Source organism: Helianthus annuus, chromosome 16, assembly GCF_002127325.2.
Source record: "Helianthus annuus cultivar XRQ/B chromosome 16, HanXRQr2.0-SUNRISE, whole genome shotgun sequence".
Taxonomy (NCBI): domain Eukaryota; kingdom Viridiplantae; phylum Streptophyta; class Magnoliopsida; order Asterales; family Asteraceae; genus Helianthus; species Helianthus annuus.
The window spans coordinates 11,118,628-11,140,446 of record NC_035448.2 but is presented as its reverse complement, the minus strand read 5'-3'; the positions used below and the strand labels follow the sequence as shown (position 1 = coordinate 11,140,446).

At 36.1% G+C, this 21,819-nt stretch overlaps 1 protein-coding gene across 1 annotated transcript; it reads left to right on the top strand.

Annotated features, from left to right (window-relative positions):
- Positions 1-704: 704 nt before the first annotated feature.
- Positions 705-12,939, top strand: LOC110916552 (beta-glucosidase 46). Its single transcript, XM_022161257.2, has 12 exons — positions 705-1,315; positions 1,395-1,461; positions 1,533-1,591; positions 5,364-5,439; positions 5,600-5,674; positions 5,767-5,854; positions 5,989-6,241; positions 6,880-6,995; positions 7,067-7,316; positions 7,529-7,631; positions 7,693-7,801; positions 12,592-12,939. The coding sequence occupies exons 1-12, from the start codon at positions 1,151-1,153 to the stop codon at positions 12,791-12,793; spliced, it is 1,563 nt and encodes a 520-aa protein (XP_022016949.1). The 5' UTR covers positions 705-1,150; the 3' UTR covers positions 12,794-12,939.
- The last annotated feature ends 8,880 nt before the right edge of the window (positions 12,940-21,819 follow it).

Sequence of the window (21,819 nt, the reverse complement as noted above, 5' to 3'; positions counted from 1 at the left end):
TTCAAAAGAACTTTTTTCTGCATTAATTAATTTTTATATCATATTATTACAGTTTCTCAGATGTGGCTATGGCCAATGGGTGTAGTGCTAACTCGTGAGTCTTGACCTATGTAAAACCGGCCGTAAAATTATTTTAAATTGACTTGATTAAAATTGGGCTATGTAGACTCGAGTATGGTTTTGAAGCTGAGGTTTCATCAGAAACAGTCTCTCATCCTTCTGAGACCGTATTATCTTGGGTAGGATTGCTATTTATTGTTGTACCTAGAGTAGAGTATCAATAAATCTTTGGAGTATTGGATTTTAAAAATCTTAACTATTCGTCGTTGGTCGCCAACAGTTTCAACTTAAAAATAACCACTAACAGTCTCAACTATTAACAAATTGGTCTCCAATAGATCCTGACTAACAAAACCCTAACGTCGTTAGTTGCCGGTCACCAGAAAACGTGTTTTTTTTTTTTTTTTTTTTAATCGAGTCTAGATCTTTTGTATATGTACAAAATACCCTTGCTATATGTTCAAGTCAAGATCAAAAGTTTTGATAAAGACAACACTGACCCACAAGATAAAAATGATGGGTTGGAAATTAAGAGGACCAATGAACATTTACCAAGTGTCATTTGGAAACTGCAACAGATATTTGTACAATAGGGCTTCTTGTGTCTCATTGTTTTTTTAACCTTCAGTATAAGCATTTTGAAATGTTGTTAATCGAGTAAATGCATCTCATCCTCCATAACAGTCAGAGCAGGATGCATACACAAGCCACTAGTTTCGTGGAAAACCCGTCGCCCGAAGGCTCACAATGGTAAAACCCCCCTCAATCAAGTAAATGCATCCCCTCTCCATAACGGTCGATGCATACCCAAGCCACCAGTTCCGTGGAAAACCCGTCGCCCGAAGGCCAACTGCGGTAAAACCCGGTTCGGCTCGGTTTCGAACTGGCGACCTCCAGAGAGGTAATTGCCACCACCAATTTTTTTTTAAAGTGATGCTAGTAGGAGTTGAACTTGGGACCTCAAGAAGAGAAACCAAGTGACGAAGCACTAGACCAACTTGTGAGTACGCTGCTTGTGTTTGATTATATAAACCAGTAGTCACAGAGAAAGTGACACCCTGCCTTTCTTTATTCATTTCTCCCCACCCTCATGGGAAATCCTTTTAATTTGTTCTTGCTAACTGTGGTCATGACATGTATATGGATTACCGAAGTAGCATCAGATGAGATTACTAACATTTTTGGAACCAATGATAGTTTTTTTTCTTCATTTCCAAGGAACTTCTTATTTGGAACTGCATCATCTTCTTATCAGGTTCTGTCTGCCATCATGCATTTTTAGCATATTCCTTCTCTTTTTCATTTTTTTTTGTTTTCGTATTTCATGAATGCAGTTTGAAGGAGCTTACCTTGCAGACGGGAAAGGCCTTAGTAACTGGGATATTTTTACACACGAAGCTGGTAAAAACATATATGAATCTTGTATATATCTTCGATACCCGATTAATATTGGCAGCATTTTCCGTTTTCAGGCAATATTGTTGATGGTTCTAATGGAGATGTTGCTGTTGATCATTACCATCTTTATCTTGTAAGTGCATTACTTCATGGTTTGATTCTGAAAAATGGTTCTAAATGCTATGTTATGGTTGTTGATGTGTTTTATTATTTATTCTTTATGTAATCATTTAAATGGTTATGCCCCCACACACTTTATTTAGCTTGTGGTATGAATAAGTGGGAGTTATTCTTTCTTAGTGATGGACACTATAGACTATAGAGCATGATTTTAGGACATCTTTCAATTCTACTTCTTCAAGACTTGTACTATATGCATAATGTTTTTGGATAATTAAATAAGGGAAATCACATGAACGGCCAATCTAATAAACCTCTTTACACCACCTGTAGTGGGGGGGTTTTGGCATTCCCAATCCCCCCCCCCCCCCACCCCCCCAAAAAAACCGACCCCTAATGCCCCTCTACCGCCCCCAGGGGTGTTTTTCTTCAAAATTTTGCTTGGAACGTTCCAAATCAAGCGCCTGGTGAGATTCTTTTGGCCAATCATGTCACTACATCCATTTTAAACATTAGTTTTAATTAAAAAAACAAAAAAACATTAATGGGTAATAATTCGAGGGGTATTATAGCACTACACCCGTTATAAGATAATGTCCCATAATGTCTAAAATCTAACTGGACCGCCACATGACGGATAATGCCCAAGGATGGAGCATTATCTTCCCCCTCCCACTACCGTGGTCTCTCTTAATGTTTACTAAACTACCCATATTACCAACTTTACATTAGAGGTCATTAGGTTAGTTTTTGGGTTGAATGGCTATTCGGGTAGTTTTTGTGTCTCAAGGTGACTATTTAAGTGATTTGTTTGGATAATTAATTCCTAAAGTTTTGGGTAAACGTATATACATGGGTCAAACAGGGGAAAATAACCAAAATAAACATGTTGACATGAAAGTTAATGAAATGTACATGTATAAATAGTGAATCAGGAGAAGCCAAACTGAATCTGCCGGATGGCTAGAATTTAGCCGGCACCAAAAATCTTAAAAAGTACAATGACGACCACAAAGAAGAAAAAAAACACATGTAAAGCATAAGCTAAATTCAGACGGCTGATTCAAAAGGGCGGACTAAATTCAACAACAGAATGAAAAAAACACAAGTTAAAGGAGGATGAAAAAGCGCAAGCTAAATTTAGGCGGCGGCTAAAATGGGGGGCTAATCCTAGGCTAAATTTAGTCACGCTTCACACGTGTTTCAATCCGATTGACTATTACGTGGTGCAACCCTAGCCATCTCAGTCGGTCCCCTTCCATTTTGAAACATTTTTTTAGAAAATAAGAGGCTTAAATTGCTATAATTTATTAAATTATATATTTGAAAAAATAAATAAATAACTTTAATAAATTGAGATCTAATAATGAACAAGTTTTTATTGTTGAAAATGATTTCATTTCTGACCTATCAAATACACCACACTACACTGTAGCAAGGACCACCTCTGTATGGCCCAAAGGCACCCCCACCATACCATGCAGCTCAAACAAATCAATAAATCATGTATGGCAAAAGAAAAAAATGAAAAAGATGTTGCACTTATATGATCTACTAGGGCCAAGGGGATTCTGTTTTATTTTGGCAATTTCTAAATAGTGAAAAAAAATGTTGTGTGGGCCTATGATATAACAAGGGGGCACCAATGCACTTTAAGTCATAACATCAGGACAAATTTTGTTTTTTTTGCAACTTTTTATCCCACCAAAAAAATCATAATTGCCTGTTTTTTTTTTTTTTTTTTTTTTTTTTTTTGTGTATTTATGAAATAAAGTTAACTAGGGAACTCCTGTATGAACTAACTAATAAAGATCAGTTTTTAAGAGATTATATAGAAGAATGACCCGTTTAAAACATCAATTTTAGATAGCATAAACGAATACATAATGCAATTTTATTACTATTAGGGATGGTTATGGTACAAATCACATTTATCCTAAAAATCGTGAGAACATATCCTAACACTTAAAAAATTAAACTAAAACATACATAAAAGTACTAGTTTTGATGTATATTAGCACATGTAAATTAAATAAGATAATTGATTTTAACACATATGAGAATTATATCACACTTTTCTTTGTGGAATTATACCAACACATTAAAAACAAAAGTAGGATATATAAAAAAAAGTTGATTGCTCTTTAGCATAACTACAAGGAATTTAAAAATCTAAGGTAGATCAATTGTTTTGGTTGTTTTATTTGTAATGAAGAGTACTAGAGTTCAATCCCAACACATATCATTTATGCCCATGACATTATAGCCTAGTGGTATTTTGGGGTGAGATAAAGCTTAGGGACTATTTGGTCTTGGGTTCGATTCCCACATAGGGGGTTTTCCCAGATTTATTGAGTTTCCCCCTGAATTGGTGTATAGACATTATTGCCTAGTGGAGATGGATATGATCGGGTGGTTCCGCTGGTGGCATGATGATACTACAGTGGTCCGTTAGTGATCCAAATTGCCGTTAAAAAAATTTGTAAGGAATTCAATATAATTGATAATGTTTAAGTTATTATTTTACCTATTCTCTATAATTAGTTTGATGTCACACGACACTTTTTAAATGGTTCATACGGATTTAGACTAAATGTGGTTTATATCTGATCTTACTCTTATTATGATTATTTGCTTATAATAAATGTGGATGCCACTATTTTTCATACTACTTTTCTATAATTTCTTTTTTGTTTATTTTCTTTTAGATTAAGATTCATATTAATCATTATTTTAATAAAAGAAACTAAATATATAAAAAGAAGTAAATAAAGAAAAGACAAGAAGGAAAAATAAGAGTGGACCCATTCTTCTACTCTCATACACAATAGGAGTGAACCTCCCTTTAATAACAATTCTACTCTGGTTAACACAAATACACATTTAGAATGAGTTTTTTTTCAAACTAGTGTTGGTGGAAAAACTATTTATCAAAATATTTATCAAAATGGTGTTCCTTGAATACTATTTACCAAAATAGTGTTCCTTGTTTATTTTGTATTTTCTCCTTTTTATTCTTGAAAGATTTATATATTTATTTAATCACTCCAATATTTATTTATTTCTTTGATTTTAATTTTCCAACTAACTCTGTATGTATGTGTAATGAGATATATATAAATTTGATGTAAACTATCAAAATAAATAAGTAATCACAAAAACGATTACACCAAATCGATTCTAAAAAAATAACAAATTCACAAAAGCTTAGTAATTTGCATACTATTGTTTTAGCACTTTGATCAAATATCAATTGTGTGTTCTTTTTAAATTGTTGATCAATATCAATTGTGTGTTCTTTTTAAATAGGTGTCGATTTATTTGAGCTACTTGTTTCACTTTGGAATCAATACTCTTTTTTTCAATTTAAAGCATAAACAGTTGACAAAAACAATAATTATTGCTAAAAAATATAAATAGTTAGTCGGAGAATTAAATTCAAAGAAATAAAAAAAATTGAATCGATTGAAAAGTTATAAATAATTCAAGAATAAAAAATAGATACTTGATTAATTTAATAGAAATATAAAAGAAGTTTAATATGTTGGTTAAAAAAGAAAAGAGAAATACAAAATAAACAAAAAGCACTATTTTGGTAAATACTTTTCAAGGAACACCATTTTGGTAAATAGTTTTTCCACCAACACTAGATTGGTAAAAAACTCAGAATAGATAACGGTAAATGGAGATAGAGGTTCCAATATTATAAATGTTCTAATACATTATACAATGTAACACAATAGGAAAAATATTTATGAGCTAATCTTGTCTTGTTGATATTACAGAAAGATATTGAGCTTATGGAATACATAGGAACAAATACTTACCGTTTCTCCATATCTTGGGCAAGAATTCTACCTAGTAAGTAACATCAAATATTTTGCAAATGAAATGGTGAGATTTTTGTTATCAATTTGATTGTTGTGTTGTGGTAGATGGTAATTAATTTTCATTGATACCACAATATTTGTCAAGTGAGTTGTTGATTATTTGTTTATTTTCTTCTATATATATGTATTAGAGGGAAGATTTGGAAGTGTGAACATTGCTGGAATAAAGCACTATGATAAGCTTATCAATGCTCTCATAGGAAAAGGTTGAAGAAAAAAAAGAGACCTTATATTATTTTGAAAGCTTAGCCTTGTATTTTTAAAATTCAAATTCTTATAATTTAATTTCCCTTTTCAGGAATCCAACCATTTGTGACATTGACTCATTATGATATACCTCAGGAGCTTGAAGATAGATATGGTGGCTGGCTAAGTCCACAAATTCAGTAAGCAACGACATAATATTATAACTTTTGACCCGTTTGACATGTTCAACCCATTGGAATGAATGATCGCTATCACTTTAATCTACGTTTAGACTTTAGAAATTTTACCGATGAAGAAGTATCGTTTTTTTCAGGAAAGATTTTGCATACTATGCATCTATATGTTTCAAATACTATGGGGACCGCGTCAAGTATTGGGTCACTTTAAATGAACCGAATGTCGTTGCTATTCGCGGCTATAGATCAGGGCTTTACCCACCGGCAAGATGCTCTGCTAGTTTTGGAAATTGTAGCTCTGGAGATTCGGAGAGGGAACCGTTTATTGCAGCTCATAATATGATTTTATCCCATTCTGCAGCAGTCAACCTTTATCGGGCCAAATATCAAGTATGAGTCGAAACGGGTTGCATTTTGGGGTAATGGGATCAAACATTTTCTTAAAAAAATGCGTGTGGTCGAGCGACCCATACTACTTTTTTGTACAAAATTTATGATTTCTAGTTGATAAATAAAGAGTTAAATGCCATTTGTACAAAATTTATGATATCTAGTTAATAAATAAAGAGTTAAATGCCATTTTAGTCCCTGTGGTTTGAACCATTTTGTCAGTTTAGTCCAAAGGTTTCATTTTTCGCCTGTGGATCCATAAAGGTTTCATTGTTGCCATTTTAGTCCACTGGGTTAACTTCATCCATTATTTCTGTTAACGAGAATGGCGATTCGGTCATTGTATATGGCCGAATTGCCTTTCTAGTTAACAGAATTACATATAAAATGACCGAATTGCCCTTCTGGTTAACAGAAAAAATGGATGAAGTTAACCCAGGGGACTAAAATGGCAATGGCGAAACCTTTTTGGACCAATAGGAGAAAAATGTAACCTTTGAACTAAACTGGCAAAATGGCCCAAACCACATGGCCTAAAATGGCATTTAACTCATTTCATTGTTTATCTAATTTTTAAAATTAAAAATTTAGCATGTAATATGCATTTTAGTAAACGGGTCGAAATTGCCCATTTTCAGGGTGAACAAAAGGGCAATATTGGAATTGCAATAAATGCTGTATGGTATGAACCAATCAGTAACTCCTTACAAGACAAACAAGCTGCTCAAAGAGCTCAATCCTTCTACATGAATTGGTAAGCTCACAATTCTTATTTCTAATCATTCATTATATTCTATGACTCCATCTTTTTTATTTGTTTTGTAGGTTTTTGGACCCAATAATGTTTGGAAAATACCCCGAAGAAATGAAAAACATTTTAGGATCCTTATTGCCGGAATTCAGTAGTAATCATTTGCAGAACGGATTAGACTTCATTGGTATTAATCATTATACAACTTTCTATGCAAAAGACTGTTTACACTCGACATGTGTACAACAAGGACCTTGCGTTTCAAAGACGGAGGGTTATTATCTCAGAACTCCAACCAAAAACAATATTCCAATTGGAGAACCGGTATGAAATTCATAGCTAAACTCTTTTTTAGTAAACTGATAAGAAAGTTTTATGCATTTGAATACATTTAAGATGAGTTTAGACTTATTTGGCCCGTCAAATCTTGGAAATATTGGTCCGTTTGTATACGAATGGGTTATATTGTCATCTCCAAAAATGACCATGCGCATATCGGTTACTTAATTTTTTTTTTTTTTGTGTGAGTTATGCAGACTGCAGTGGACTGGATTTATGTTTATCCTAAAGGAATGGAGATGATGGTGACATATCTTATGAATAGATACAATAATACACCAATGTTCATCACAGAGAATGGTAAAATCTAGTATGCACTTGTATCAATGTGTAAATGGACATTGATTTTGTGAGCTTATAGGTTTAGGTGAGATGCATCAGCCTGATTCAAGCATCAATGCTTTCCTCAATGATGATAGTAGAGTAGAATACATGAAGAGCTACTTAGATGCCCTAATTTCTGTAATAAGGTATGTGACTCATACTTTTAGTTACACACACAATATTGCATGTATATGTTGGTGATTTTTGTGTTTTCAAGCTATTTGAATAATAGGAAAAGATCAAATGAGAAATTATTGATATGAGTTAGGTGTGAAGTGCACACTCGGTTAATACTATTATAATTTCGGTTACCATGCAACCTCAATGGTTCTAAATATTAGAATTGAATCCCTTGCCTTCTTCATTCATTAACCAATAATATATATACACAGAGACCTATCTCCTATTTTCCTAGAGAGATTTACATAATCACAATCATAAATACATTCCAAATATATCCCTATTCTATTACACCCCCGCAGTCGAAGCTTGAGGTGGTCGAATGTTGAGACTGGACCGAAAATCATCGAACAAAATGCGAGGCAAGCCTTTAGTGAAAATGTACGCAATCTGAAATCGCGATGGAACGTGTAGAACCCGGACCTGTCCACGCTGAACGAGTTCACGAACAAAATGAATGTCTAACTCAATGTGTTTAGTACGTTGATGTTGAACCGGATTCCACGAGAGATACACAGCACTTATATTGTCACAAAAAACAATGCTAGCCTTATGCATTGGTTTGTGAAGATCCAACATGAGATTGCGAAGCCATGACAATTCAGCAACAACATTGGCAACACCACGGTATTCAACTTCAGCACTAGAGCGCGAAACAACGGGTTGATGCTTGGAAGACCAGGACAATAAATTAGAGCCAAGATAAACACAGTACCCGGATGTAGATCTACGTGTGTCAGGACACCCAGCCCAGTCCGCATCCGTGTATGCACGAAGAGACAAATCACCAAGCGAACTCAAAGTAAGGCCAAAAGAAACAGTGCCCTTTAAGTAGCGGATGATACGTTTGAGAGCATTCCAGTGATCAAGACGAGGAGAGTGCATGTACATACACACCTGTTGAACTGCATAGCTAATGTCGGGCCTAGTGAACGTCAAATATTGGAGTGCACCTGCCAAACTACGATACTGAGTTGGATTGTCAAATTCTGGACTAGATGTGGCACTGAGTTTCGGATTGCAGTCGATGGGTGTAGCAACCGGGTTACAAGAAGTCATACCTGCCCGTTCAATAATATCATTAGTATATTGTTGCTAAGATAGAAACATAGAATTTCCCGTGCGAGTAACTTGAATTCCAAGAAAATGACTGAGCGGGCCGAGATCCTTCATTGCAAATTCATCACCTAATCGACGCATAAGGTGATCCCGTAGACGATCCGTAGATGTAGTGAGAATGATGTCGTCAACGTAGATTAGTAGATAGGCGACGTCAGTACCACGATGATAAACAAACAGAGAATGATCACAACGACTCTATCGAAAACCAATAGAGATAACAAAATCCGTAAATCGTTGGTACCATGCGCGTGGCGCCTGTTTCAATCCATAAAGAGACTTCTTGAGAAGACATACATGATCCGGAAAGTGTTTATGTCGAAAACCCATCGGCTGATACATATAAACCGTCTCATGTAAATTACCGTGTAGAAACGCATTTGTGACATCCAATTGATGTATCTTCCACGATTGTGACAAAACAAGCGATAAAACAGTACGTATAGTAGCCGGTTTAACAACCGGACTAAAAGTATCACCACAATCCACTCCAATCTGTTGATTACTCCCATCACAAACTAAACGTGCCTTGTACCGTTCTAACGTACCATCCGACTTGTATTTATGACGAAACAACCACAAACTGCGTAGTACATTCATGTGAGGTTGCCGAGGGACAAGTTCCCACGTCTTATTTTTAATAAGGGCATTAAACTCAAGGGTCACAGCATTAAACCATTCCGGAACGGACAAGGCATCTTTGGGAGTTTTAGGTAACGAAACAACGGAAGAGGTGAATAAGTTTAGAAAATGCCTTGGTTTAGAAATACCATCCATGGCACAAGTACGCATAGTGCGATTGGAAGTAGAGGGAAGTGGTGAAGACGATGTATGAGAAGGAATCGATGTATTAGAAGATGTTTGAGCCGAAGGGGTATCGGCTTGAAGATTGGGAGAAACAATAGGAATTTGATCCTGATGAACAGGAGGCGAGTTGGGCTGTTGTGAGGAGTTGGGCTGGGGCGAGTGGGGGTGAGGCGAGGTGGGCTGTGGCGAGGAGTTGGGCTGGGGTGAGTTGGGCTGTGGTAATAATGTGGGGGAAGAGGTGGGAATGGAATGTGAGTTTAGTGGGCCATTAAACAGAACGGAAGTGGGGAAGGGGTTAGGGTGGGTAGATGAGTCGAAAGATGGGCCATGAGGAGTGGGTTGGGAAGATGGTTGATAAGAGGGAATATGTTGGGATATAGGGGGTGTGTTCGGCTGTGAAGTAACAGTGGGAAATAAGTGAGCTTGTGGAGAAGAGTTAGGAAAATTGTGGAGAAAATCATAGGACCGAAAATCCAATGGGGAACGATCAAAACGCGGAAACGTGGATTCGTCAAAAATAACATGACGGCTAATGATAATCTTACGAGTGGCTAAGTCAAGACACTTATAGCCACGGTGGTTAGGAGGATACCCTATAAAAACACAAGGTAATGATCGATAATCCAATTTATGAATGGTTGTGGATGGTAGAAGAGGAAAGCATAGGCACCCAAAAATTCGGAGGTGATCATATTTAGGACGAGTGAGATATAAGCGTTGAGTAGGAGAATTATAATTGAGAAGTTTGCTAGGTAAAATGTTAAGAAGGTAGGTAGCAACCTCCAAGGCATGATGCCAATAGGTATTATGAAGAGATGCCTGAGCAAGAATTGTGCGAATAAGGTTGTTAATGGTGCGTATTTTCCGTTCTGCTTTGCCGTTTTGAGAAGAAGTATGAGGACAAGAAAACCGAAATTGCATGCCATTTTGGTTACAAAATTGTTGGAACGAGGAGTTGGCATACTCCCATTATCACATTGAAATTGTTTGATTTTGAGATTAAATTGAGTTGTAATAAGTTTAGCAAAAGTAGAGAAAGTAGAGAAAACTTGAGATTTATTAGCAAGAGGGTAGGTCCAAAGAAAATTACTGTAATCATCAAGAAACAGAATATAGTATCGATGACCTCCACCACTAAGAATAGGGGAGGTCCAAAGATCACTGTGAACAATATCAAATGGCATAAAAGTAGAATTATAAGAATCAATAAAAGGTAGTCTAACTTGTTTCCCAAAAACACATGACTGACAAAATTTAGGTTTCACAGTACTATAATGAATAAACTGAGAATGTTTTAAAGACTGAAGTAAATTTGATCCTGGGTGACCGAGACGTTGATGCCAAATGTCTTGAGAAATAGCTGCAAAAGATGATGGTGTGGTGAACTTGGTAATGTGTGCAGGATCAAGTGTGTAGAGATCCCCCGGACTATTGCATCGTAGGATAGGGGTCCGGGTCTTGAGGTCCTTCACAACAAAACCAAAAGGATCAAATTCAATGGAAACGTGATTGTCAGTTGTAAAACGACGAACAGAAATCAAGTTTTTAATTAGAGAAGGGGCATAAAGGACTTGATTTAATTTAAAAGGTGGGAAAGGAGGTTTTAGAGTTTGATTGCCATGTCCAATTACCGGAATAGTTTTGCCATTACCCACAAGAATATTTTTATAAATGCCATCATTAAAAAAAGAAGAGAAATTGCCCGAAAGTGGAGTCATATTAGAAGTCGCACCTGTATCCATAGTGTAGACGGGCTGATCATATTCACTCGAAGCATAGCTCGCCGCATATGATTGAGCCGGACGCGGACCTAGGATACCGGCATTGTTCAGTGGTATCCGCTGAGGAACGGAGGGGTATGGACATGGGGGGGCAGTAGTCCAAGGAGCCCAAGGGTAGGAGGCATTTGGGCCGGCCCAAGGGTTGAACCCAAAAGTCCATGGCGGGTACCCATGCTGACCCGTGAACTGTGAAGCAGAATTACCACGACCCCGACCTGCTGAACCACCGCGTCCACGTCCGCGGCCGCGGCCGCGACCTCTTCCACGGTTGTGTTGTTCCCGAAAAGAATCTGAGCGAGCTTCATAACGGCTGGAACCTGACCGAGAGTCAGAAGTATCAGAAATTGGCGTCGGACGAGTGTCAGAAGACGCAACAAGAGCGGTACCAGCGGCTTGGGCTGCATTGCGAACTTGATTTGTTTTGCGTGTCTCAGCCATACATAGTCTTGATCGAGTTTCATAGAAGTCTGGTAAAGGACTAGTTTGTTGAATGATAGTGGCAGTGCTCTCATAGGCTTCCGTAAGGCCCATGAGGAGTTGTAATACCAATTGTTCTTCAGTGATGGGAGAACCAACGTTGATAAGTTGATCATAAATACATTCCAAATATATCCCTATTCTATTAGATCGAAAATTAGGGTTTAAAGGCTCTGATACCATATTAGAATTGAATCCCTTGCCTTCTTCATTCATTAACCAATAATATATATACACAGAGACCTATCTCCTATTTTCCTTGAGAGATTTACATAATCACAATCATAAATACATTCCAAATATATCCCTATTCTATTACTAAATGATGAAGCCACCACCTCCTTGGCATGGTCTGGGGTGGGGTCTAAGGGGCAACGCCCCTTGGAGAGGATCAAGCTGCGGATTTAGAATGTGTGTGTGTGTGTATTACCCATTAGAGATAACACACAACCTAAATCGATCCCTTTCTAAACAACCGAGTTGAAGTCGCCACCTTTATTATTATTCTAGCACATTGGATTGGACATGAAATTTTAGTTGATGTATTTTCCTATTTACTTAAACTCAATCAGGAAAGGAGCAGATGTTAGAGGTTACATTGCTTGGTCGTTATTGGACAACTTTGAGTGGTTATCTGGATACACGACGAGATTTGGGCTTTACCACGTTGATTACACAACCCTCAAACGGACACCAAAATCATCAGCGCATTGGTACAAACAATTCATTTTAAACTTTACGCGCTTTGAAGCTGTATATCGTAGCACATCATGAATCATTCCTATTGTATGATATTACTTTATGAGCTTTGAAGCATTAAATCATAGCACCTCATGAACCAAGTCCATATTATATGATATTTAAAATTAGCATGCTATTGCTTGTAAGCAATGAATGAAAGTTGTATGTATATTCCATGGATGAAAAAACTTATAAGATTATTTAAGAACCAAAATGTGCCTAGTTGTGGAGTGAATTTCTAGATTGCTCTCCCTTTGATAAAAGAGCCATTGTCGCTTTGATGTTTACCACTTATGGATGGCCTACCTTGATCTCTTGGTTCTTCATTTCGTCTCAAGCTGAATTCTAAAATGTCTTCTTTTGAATATCCATTGAACCTATTTTCATGTAACGAAGGTACAAATACATGAGAATTAACCGGAATTTCATTAAACAAGGAATTAAATTGTTCATTACACATACTACTGGACTCAGGAAAGTTTGTCCTTTTGGAATTAAAACAATAAAAACAGAACCGGTAGAACCACCAAAACCTAATCCAACCGTTTCTTTAGCCACCACGGATGAGGTGTAGGAATAGGAGCACAATTATTCATTAAGGGATGAGGAAACTGAACACGTTCAAAGTCGAGTTTATCACTATACCCAATTCTTGATTTAATATAACTCGATCTTTGATCACTTTTAGTCTTATCAAAAACCTTTTTACTTATGTTTCATTTATTAGTTAACTAGTTCTACACCCGTCCAGTAGACGGGTCTTTTAACGTCTTTAATTTGAAATGTAAACAAAAACAATTTAGTTGGGTACTTATGTCATTTGATGGGCTCTGTTTGCGAGTTTGGCATGTAAATGTGAAATGTTCATTTACTTTTTTATCATACAGGTTTGGCAGCCTCAAACAATAATAGTAACAAAAGTGAAAAGTCGGTTATTATTAGAATAAAAGTAACATTTTGTGTAAATATAAACATATCAAATTTTATTGTACAAAGTTGAAGCATTTAGACTAAAAAAACGATCCAGGTCAACCAATTTGAATCTGTTTAAGGGCTAATGTACATCACCTTCTTTTACCCATATGTGTTCATGAAGCCATCAAAACAGTTTTTTTTACCACCCAATCTAACTTTCATTAATACTGGAAAAATGGTACAATAATTCACCCTAGCAAGTTGCCAGTGGCAACCTAAAGAGAAACATTCATTTTTTCCAAAAAAAAAAACTAATGACACCCAATCTTACCCCTTTAATGCACACCGAAGCTAAAAATAAAATAAACCATACCGTGACACATACTAAAAATTTGCACGGATGCGATGAGGTCATCACCCGGAGATCTGTAGCATAACCAATCACGCGTAGCACAGCGAAATTCCATATACAACAACACCATTTAGCTTAGACCGAGCGTCATGCCATTGGATCATGATACTGAACTGCATTCACCCGACCTTGTACTTCCTTTCCGCCAATAGTGTAAACCACACCACTTATATATACCGAACAACCTTGAATAGAATTATACCCACAACCACCTGATAACTCGTTTCTTTTTTCACTCCAACACATCAATGAACACAAGAATTTCCTTTTCTTATGTTCTTCCACATTTTCTAAAGCCCCAACTTAGAATTACCAATGATGAAACATAAAAAACCTGCCCCATGTAAATCACCTGCCCAGTTTGTAATCTTCATATTGTAGTTTATACTCCAAAAACCAACTGATGGATTAAACCTAATGATAATCCATGCCCGAAACAATGAGTAACTGACCCGACACTGAAACAATTAAGCAACCTGTTCCATTTATAACACTCGCCTCACTTCACATAAAATTAACTGCTGTTGCCTTATAGAGGGAGAATTATAAAGGATTGACCAAAGACCTCTGGTGCATCTCTGATTACTCTGTTTGGTGAAGTGCCTTTCACCGCATGGGATGTCGAATACCCGCTTGCCATACCTTCTTCAGGACATCAGCAGTACCGAATCCTCCTTATGCATGCTTCATAGTTTATCAAATGAACTTTCTCCTTTTTGCCCTTGCTTTAGATAGATATATGCATCCATTCTTTGAGCGATACGGTGAGTGATTTCGAAACACAATCTGAAGTTAAGCAAGCACACTGATCCACCACGCATCGCATTCTACCTGAAGCAATTCAGAATCCCAATTTGTGATTGAAACACCTCTGAAGGGTGAGATGAGGCCCGACATCCTTCTTATATCGCTAATCACCTCAGAGGAACATATACCCCCTCCCTGACAAAGAAACTCACACCACGCGATACAAAACATGAGCTGGCGTAAAGAATACCTCATAACATCCCACTTAATCCTAATTTTAACAGAGGGGTTTCAATTAACACAAGTAAAGATCATCAAAAGGATGGCATAATCTTCAGTAAAATACAACACATAAAAGAAGATGACACCTTATTATTATGCAAGTCTCTTGATACAATCCCGTATGTATCAACAACCCTATGTACCTGGAATAGAATTCAACGTGTCAGAAAATAATAATAATAATAATAATAGTAATGGTCTTCAAAAATTGAACTCAAAAACTATTTTTTTTTAATATTTCATTGATTATAATTCCCGGCGGACCAAAAAGTATAATAGCATCACAACCTAGTCAAATTAATACCCTTTTCCACTTTCCTGGGGGTACCAACATAGGCAAAGAAGAATTATCATATGGCAAGCCTGCATTCAACAAATTACGAGGACTAAACATATGTCGGAGGAAAAGATAACCAAAAAGTTTCTTGATAGTAGTTGTGAAATATTGGCAGGTTGGATAATGGGTCAAACTGGGCCATCATGATAGATTCATGATAATGGCATATCCTTGTCAATTCAGTTAAGAAGCCTTGTTGCCACATGAATAAACATGGGTTCTTTTACTGGCTGACCTGGTGTGGGCAACACTGTTTGACTGTATAAAATTTCAAAATATACCGGTCATTATAAAATATACACATAAAAAAAAACTTTTAAAGAAAAAAAAAAGTTACCTAAACTTCAAAGTATATGTACGTGCTTCAGCATTGCAAGAAGAAGCAACCTTAATTGTCAAATACCTGAAATGAGCCGTGAATCACAAGCTTAATGTGAAAAAGGAAATAGTCAGCAGTCGAGTCAACAGTTTAGATAACAATAAGGGGCTGTTTGGATGTGTGTGTTTAAACATGTACTTCTAATAATCAGAAAATGTGATATCCAATTGTGGCAAATTAGGATTTTACAAAAAAAGAAAAGAAAAAAAGAAACAGCTAACAGAGAAATGACCAAACATTAGTGATAGACAAACCATCATTTGTAATGCTCATTACAACGACATTAATAAAAAAAGAAGTGTTGGGAATATGGATACCCACAATGGGAATTGTTTATAGTGATAGCTGTCAAATTAACCTTGTGTTTTTTAATAGTATTTTTTTTATGAGGGTTAAAAATTTTAAGTTATCCTAATAACCATTACACAACCTAAAATTATATAAATCAACTACAATAGAACATGTTTTATATATTATTAATTGAAACAAAACATTTACCATCTATTAGATCAATCACATAGGAAGATAAAGATGGACTGTATCTCAAATTAAGGATTTACATATTGCAAAATTGAAAGAGAATTTAGAAATTATGTTACCATAATCAAAATCTGCTGAGCATAAATGGAATTGTTTCTCGACTCCATGCAATTTTGAAGTGAGTTGACGTTACGCATAATGACATGCATTCAATTCACTCAATGATCTTCAAAACCCTTGTCACTGAATACGGCATTCCCTGGTACAATGAATCACATGGGCTTACGTATGAATAGTAAGTTTTTTTTGTATACACAGACCTTAATTTCAAACCACTGTCGATGAAACAGTTTCAAAATTTCATACCAGTTCGTTCTCTTTCTGACATGTGACGGACAAAGCAATGGCATCAGATCTCCTGGTACACAAATAACACCACATTCTCCAATTCTATAAATATTAGATAGATGAACATGAGAGAGTCAGACGAATTTGAAAGTTTCATTAGCACCAAGAGTATTAAAAAAGAATTTGAAAGTTTCATTAGCATGATTACCACACTAAACGTGGGCGATTTGGTACATGGCTCAAAACTCACAGAAGGAAGTCCATGGCGAACTTGGCGTTCAAATACATAACCCAAAAAGTTATTTCTGCAAGAAGCTCAAATAACCCCAAACTTCAAAGCCACCAGACGAGGACAACTAAGTGCCATATGACCTTAAGCATTCAAATAAGCAAAAAAAATAGAGTTGGGTCTCGATTTGGATTCAATTTCACAATACTTATTGATTTATGAGCAATTAACTGAAACATAAATCAACAGGAAAGCAAAACGTGAGTATTTTAGCAGAGGAAACATGGCTTCATGGGGCAATTAATGTATCTAGCTTCTTGATAACCCATTCTCTTACGAACCTAAAAGCACAATCATAATATTACTTAACTACAAATTAACACTAGAACAGAAACCAAAAATCCTAAATTGATGTCGACAGGAATATATAGGGTTCTTGTCTTATTGGCAGTAGACGAATCTCCATCGTCCTTACCTTTTTTATCCTTGATTTCTTCTTCCTGGAGTATCAGACGAACGATAATGAATCGATATATGGAGAGGAAAAAGGAATTGGGTGTGTAGAAGTGGGTTTCGATCCATGAATGACTGATGCGAGGTATTATGGAGACTGGGTAGTTCTGCTCGTAGACGACGTGGGAGAAACTGATGGATTGAAAAACCGCCCTCAACCTCTGCTTCTAGAAGCTTATCCTGAATTATAACGGCCAAGATTTCACCTCCAGGCATGTTTGGCTAAGCTTATTAGAGTTAAAAAAGACTTTTAAAAAAAAGACTTTTTGAAAATGAGTTTTTAAAAAAAGTGTTTGGATTAGTTTATAGGGGTGGGAAAAGCCAATAAGTCAATAAATTGTTTTTTAAAAAGTGTTTGGCTTAGCTTATTGATGTAAAATGACTAAAATGGAGATTCTTTCATAAGTCAATAAGTTGTTTTTTAAAAAAGTGTTTGGCTTAGCTTTTTTGTTTCTCTTCTCTTCAATAAAAAAGTTTAATTTAATAAAAAAACCTACAAAATAAAAAATGTCTTTTACAAAAGTAAAAACACAATAATACCACCATAGTTCTCATAGTACATTCATCCATATAATTGAAATGATGTCATGTTCATCTCCGCAATGTCATTATATCTGCCGCAATGATATCTCGGATCGCTGCCATATACATATCATCATCATTTGTACGACGTGTAGCCTGAACTTCTTCGCGAACTTCATCCCTACTACCACCTCCTCTAGTACTGTACGATTCTTGTTGTGCCCTATCAAATGCTTTATCAAACCAACCGGCCTTTCTAATATAGTTATGGATCGCCATCGACGCTATCACAATACTCACTTGGTGTTCGTACGTGAAATTAACATGCATATCTCTCAATAACGCCCGCCTAGCTTTCCACACTCCAAAAGTACGTTCAATGATATTTCGCAATGATGAGTGGTAATAGTTAAATGTCTCTTTTTGTCACACCCCAACCAATGGCGGAAACATCGGGATGAGACGAAGTGTGAAGATTGCTCGAGACATCATAACACTATTTGTGACGATAATTAAATAATTCTCATTTCATTTCATAACTTTCAATTGTCAACATTACATAAACTCAAGTAACAACAACTTCAAAAGAAATACATGATAACATAAGCAAAATTGATACGACATATTAAACCTAAACGTCTATATGTGTATCTAGGCATCAACGCTACTTCTTTTCATAACATCGTCATCATCAACCTGTAACATGTTTAAAATACAATTCAATGCAAAAGCAAAGGCGAGTATACAAGTTTGGTACGTACATAACAAAAGATAAGTTTTAAACAATTCCTCATAGCAAGCATGTGATTCAAGATAAACATTTAAATATGGCATGTGTCTAACATATCAAACCAAAAGAGACGCAACATGCTCATGACATAACCTTAAGTCTACGGGCGGGTCGTCAATCCTATAGCGCTACATATGTCACGGTTAGGCTCGTACGAAGTTAATGATAAGTTCAACACATAAGAATCACCCAAGTTTAAAGTATCAAGCCATCACGTATACAAGCATGTCATAGGAATGTTCATGTGTTTAAGCAAAATGTTCATGTGTAAGTTTTTGATAAGTAAACATGTTACACCCCAAAAGTGGTAAAAGTAAAAAGGGGGAAATACGAGTATACTCACAAATTTGCATATGCTTTCCGATTATCCAATGTGACGAAATTGATGAGGTTAGAAGGTTGAATGTGTAAGGGTTAAAGTTCGAGATTCGGAATTTAAAACAACATGAAAATAACATATGAGAATAACATGTGAAAATAATCATCTAATACATATGATACTTGTTCTTGACACTATGTACTCCAAGGAGTTTATATGGTTTCATGGAACAAGGTTCCATTAGAATCGTAACAAGTTATCATACTATAGGATGATATAATCTAGTACTTGGACATATGAACATTAGTTCATCATCTAAGATTCGATTATTTGGATTATGTGCTTATATATTACATATATTTTATACATATTATTAAGTCCAATATTTCAAGCATGAGGTAGAAGATTAAGATCTTCATTTAGGTACCTCTAAATATCATAGAAATCATGTAGGAGGTAGGAAGAACAAGCTTCCATTTAGGTACCTCTAAGTGTTCACCACTACACTTGATGTAAAAACAACCAAGGAGGGTCATGAACATACAATAAATAATGAATAATTACAACTAATCTAAGGAAAACATCAAGTAATGTGTGGATTTACAAGTAGGATAGCCCAAGCTAGTCCTATAATCACACAAACATCAAGCATTAGGCTTGTTCATTACTTGTGGGTTAAAACCCAAACAAAACAGAAAGTATATGAGATTTACACCTCTGATTTCACATGTCTCAACCTTGTTTTTAAGCCTAACCAACCATAAGATAGGTTGTAAGCATTAGGACATAGGTTTGAGTGAGTTAAACTCAAGTTTAAGTAAGTATTGATAAAGATTAATGAAAACAAATTTGAACAGTGGACTTTGAAGCCTATTTGCCGGAGTTCCAGGGGTTTATTCATTGAGAAACACACATGGAATCGAAGATAAGGTCAAGCCAAGCGTTCTGGAAAAAGAATGAGCTAAAACGGATGAGAAATGAAGAAGTTATGCCCATTTTCATAAAGCTCGATGAATCTGTCCGAACTCTGATTTGCAGCAACGTTTTTGAGTGATTGAGAGAGTTGTGAAGGTGTTTCTAAAGTGTAAAAGACTTAGGAGGCCTTGGGTATTTATAAGGGATGGATTAGGGTTGGGTTAGTTGGCATTTAATAGGATTAGTTGAGTGGTAAGCTAACAAAATAAATACAAAAAGAACAACATTATGGCTGCTACATGTCCCGATCGCAAGCTGTCCACCAGCTTTAATCTTTTTTTTTATTCTATGTATTTGACAAATATAAGTTGATATCTATTAGTTGTGATGCTATTTAATTAAAACAACAACTATGATATATACTTAGAATTTGTTAAGTAATTAAGACAACTCAATTTAAGTCATCTCAAAAGCTGCGATGGCAGCTTGTTTTTTTTTTTTTTTTTCAACATAAAAAGGTATATAATTATAGTAAAATTGATGTGCGTGAAGTGTGTTATATTTTTAGATATATATTTAAGCCCTTTTTACACTTTTAGCCAAGTTTTAAATTTATAAAACACGATATTTACTAACACTAAACACACATATGGGCAAGTGCACCCATCGTGGACGTAGTATAGTGTTGGTAAGATACCGAGGTCGTCCAAGGACACAAGAGCTTTTAATACCGGTTTATCCTCAACGTCTAATCAAATCAAAAAGTTAGAAAAATGTTTTAAACTAAGAAAAATAAAAACTAACTAAATGCTGAAAAAGAAAATAAAATAAAAACAGATAGACAAGATGAATCACTTGGATCCGACACGTGTATTAGTATAACCTTTGATTATTTTCGCACTTTTGCACTTGTTTAAGAGATTATCTTAGTTATTGTAGTAGGCCCCTCTTTTGAAGGCGACGTTACCCTCAACCCAGTAGTTTGAGTCAGCAAGGATACAATCCTAAAGGGTCGGATTATTGAAAGATAATGAATTAAGTTATTAATGCAAATTATGGTAGGCCCCGCTTTTGGCGGTGACGTTACCCTCGGCTAAGTAGTCTGAGTCAGCAGGGATACAGTCCTAAATAGCCGGGTTATAGTATTAATAGTAGTTAGCTTATGAGGGGGTCAAAGAGTTTGGATCCCCGCCATCCAATACCTATGGGCATTGAAGGAGATCCTACTAAATTTGACCCAGGTCCCAAGCAGGACCTCTAAACGCTGAACAAGGGCAAGACCTTTACCAAACCGTTCCCTTAACCCCCGACCAGGTAGCCAACATACCTCCATATAGACCGTGGAGATATGAATGGTGAAAATCTTTTATTTTATATAGACAGTAAAATAATGCCAAGACACCACGGACAAACGATAAGGAAAGATCACCTTCAACATAAGTAACTAGTTATTAAAGTCATTAATACAAAACCAAATAAAAAGTGCAAAAGATTAAAAATAAAAAGTATTATACTAAACACTTGTCTTCACCAAGTGATGTAAGAGACTTAGGCAAACATGGCCTTGATTGTCAAGAACTCTTACGATCAATCTTGGATCCCGAGACGACTCACACACTCTATGATGGACAATGGATGATGGTGGTGGATGATGGTGTTATGGTGGTGGTGGGTGGTGGATGAAGTGTGAGAGAGGTGGTGTGCCAAGGGATGAGAGAGAATGAAACCAAGCTCCTCTATTTATAGGCTGAACAGAACGCTGGACACGGCCCCGTGTTCGCTGAACACGGCCCCGTGCCCGTCTGACATTCTCTCTCTTCATTAATTGTAATTGCGAATTACAATTAATGCGCCTGCTGTACTTTCAACAC

Coding starts and splice junctions, on each gene's coding strand:
- LOC110916552 (XM_022161257.2), top strand. CDS start 1,151: ATGGGAAATCCTTTTAATTTGTTCTTGCTAACTGTGGTCATGACATGT. Junction 7,317..7,528: donor ATATTCCAATTGGAGAACCG/GTATGAAATTCA, acceptor TGAGTTATGCAG/ACTGCAGTGGACTGGATTTA. Junction 7,632..7,692: donor AATGTTCATCACAGAGAATG/GTAAAATCTAGT, acceptor GTGAGCTTATAG/GTTTAGGTGAGATGCATCAG.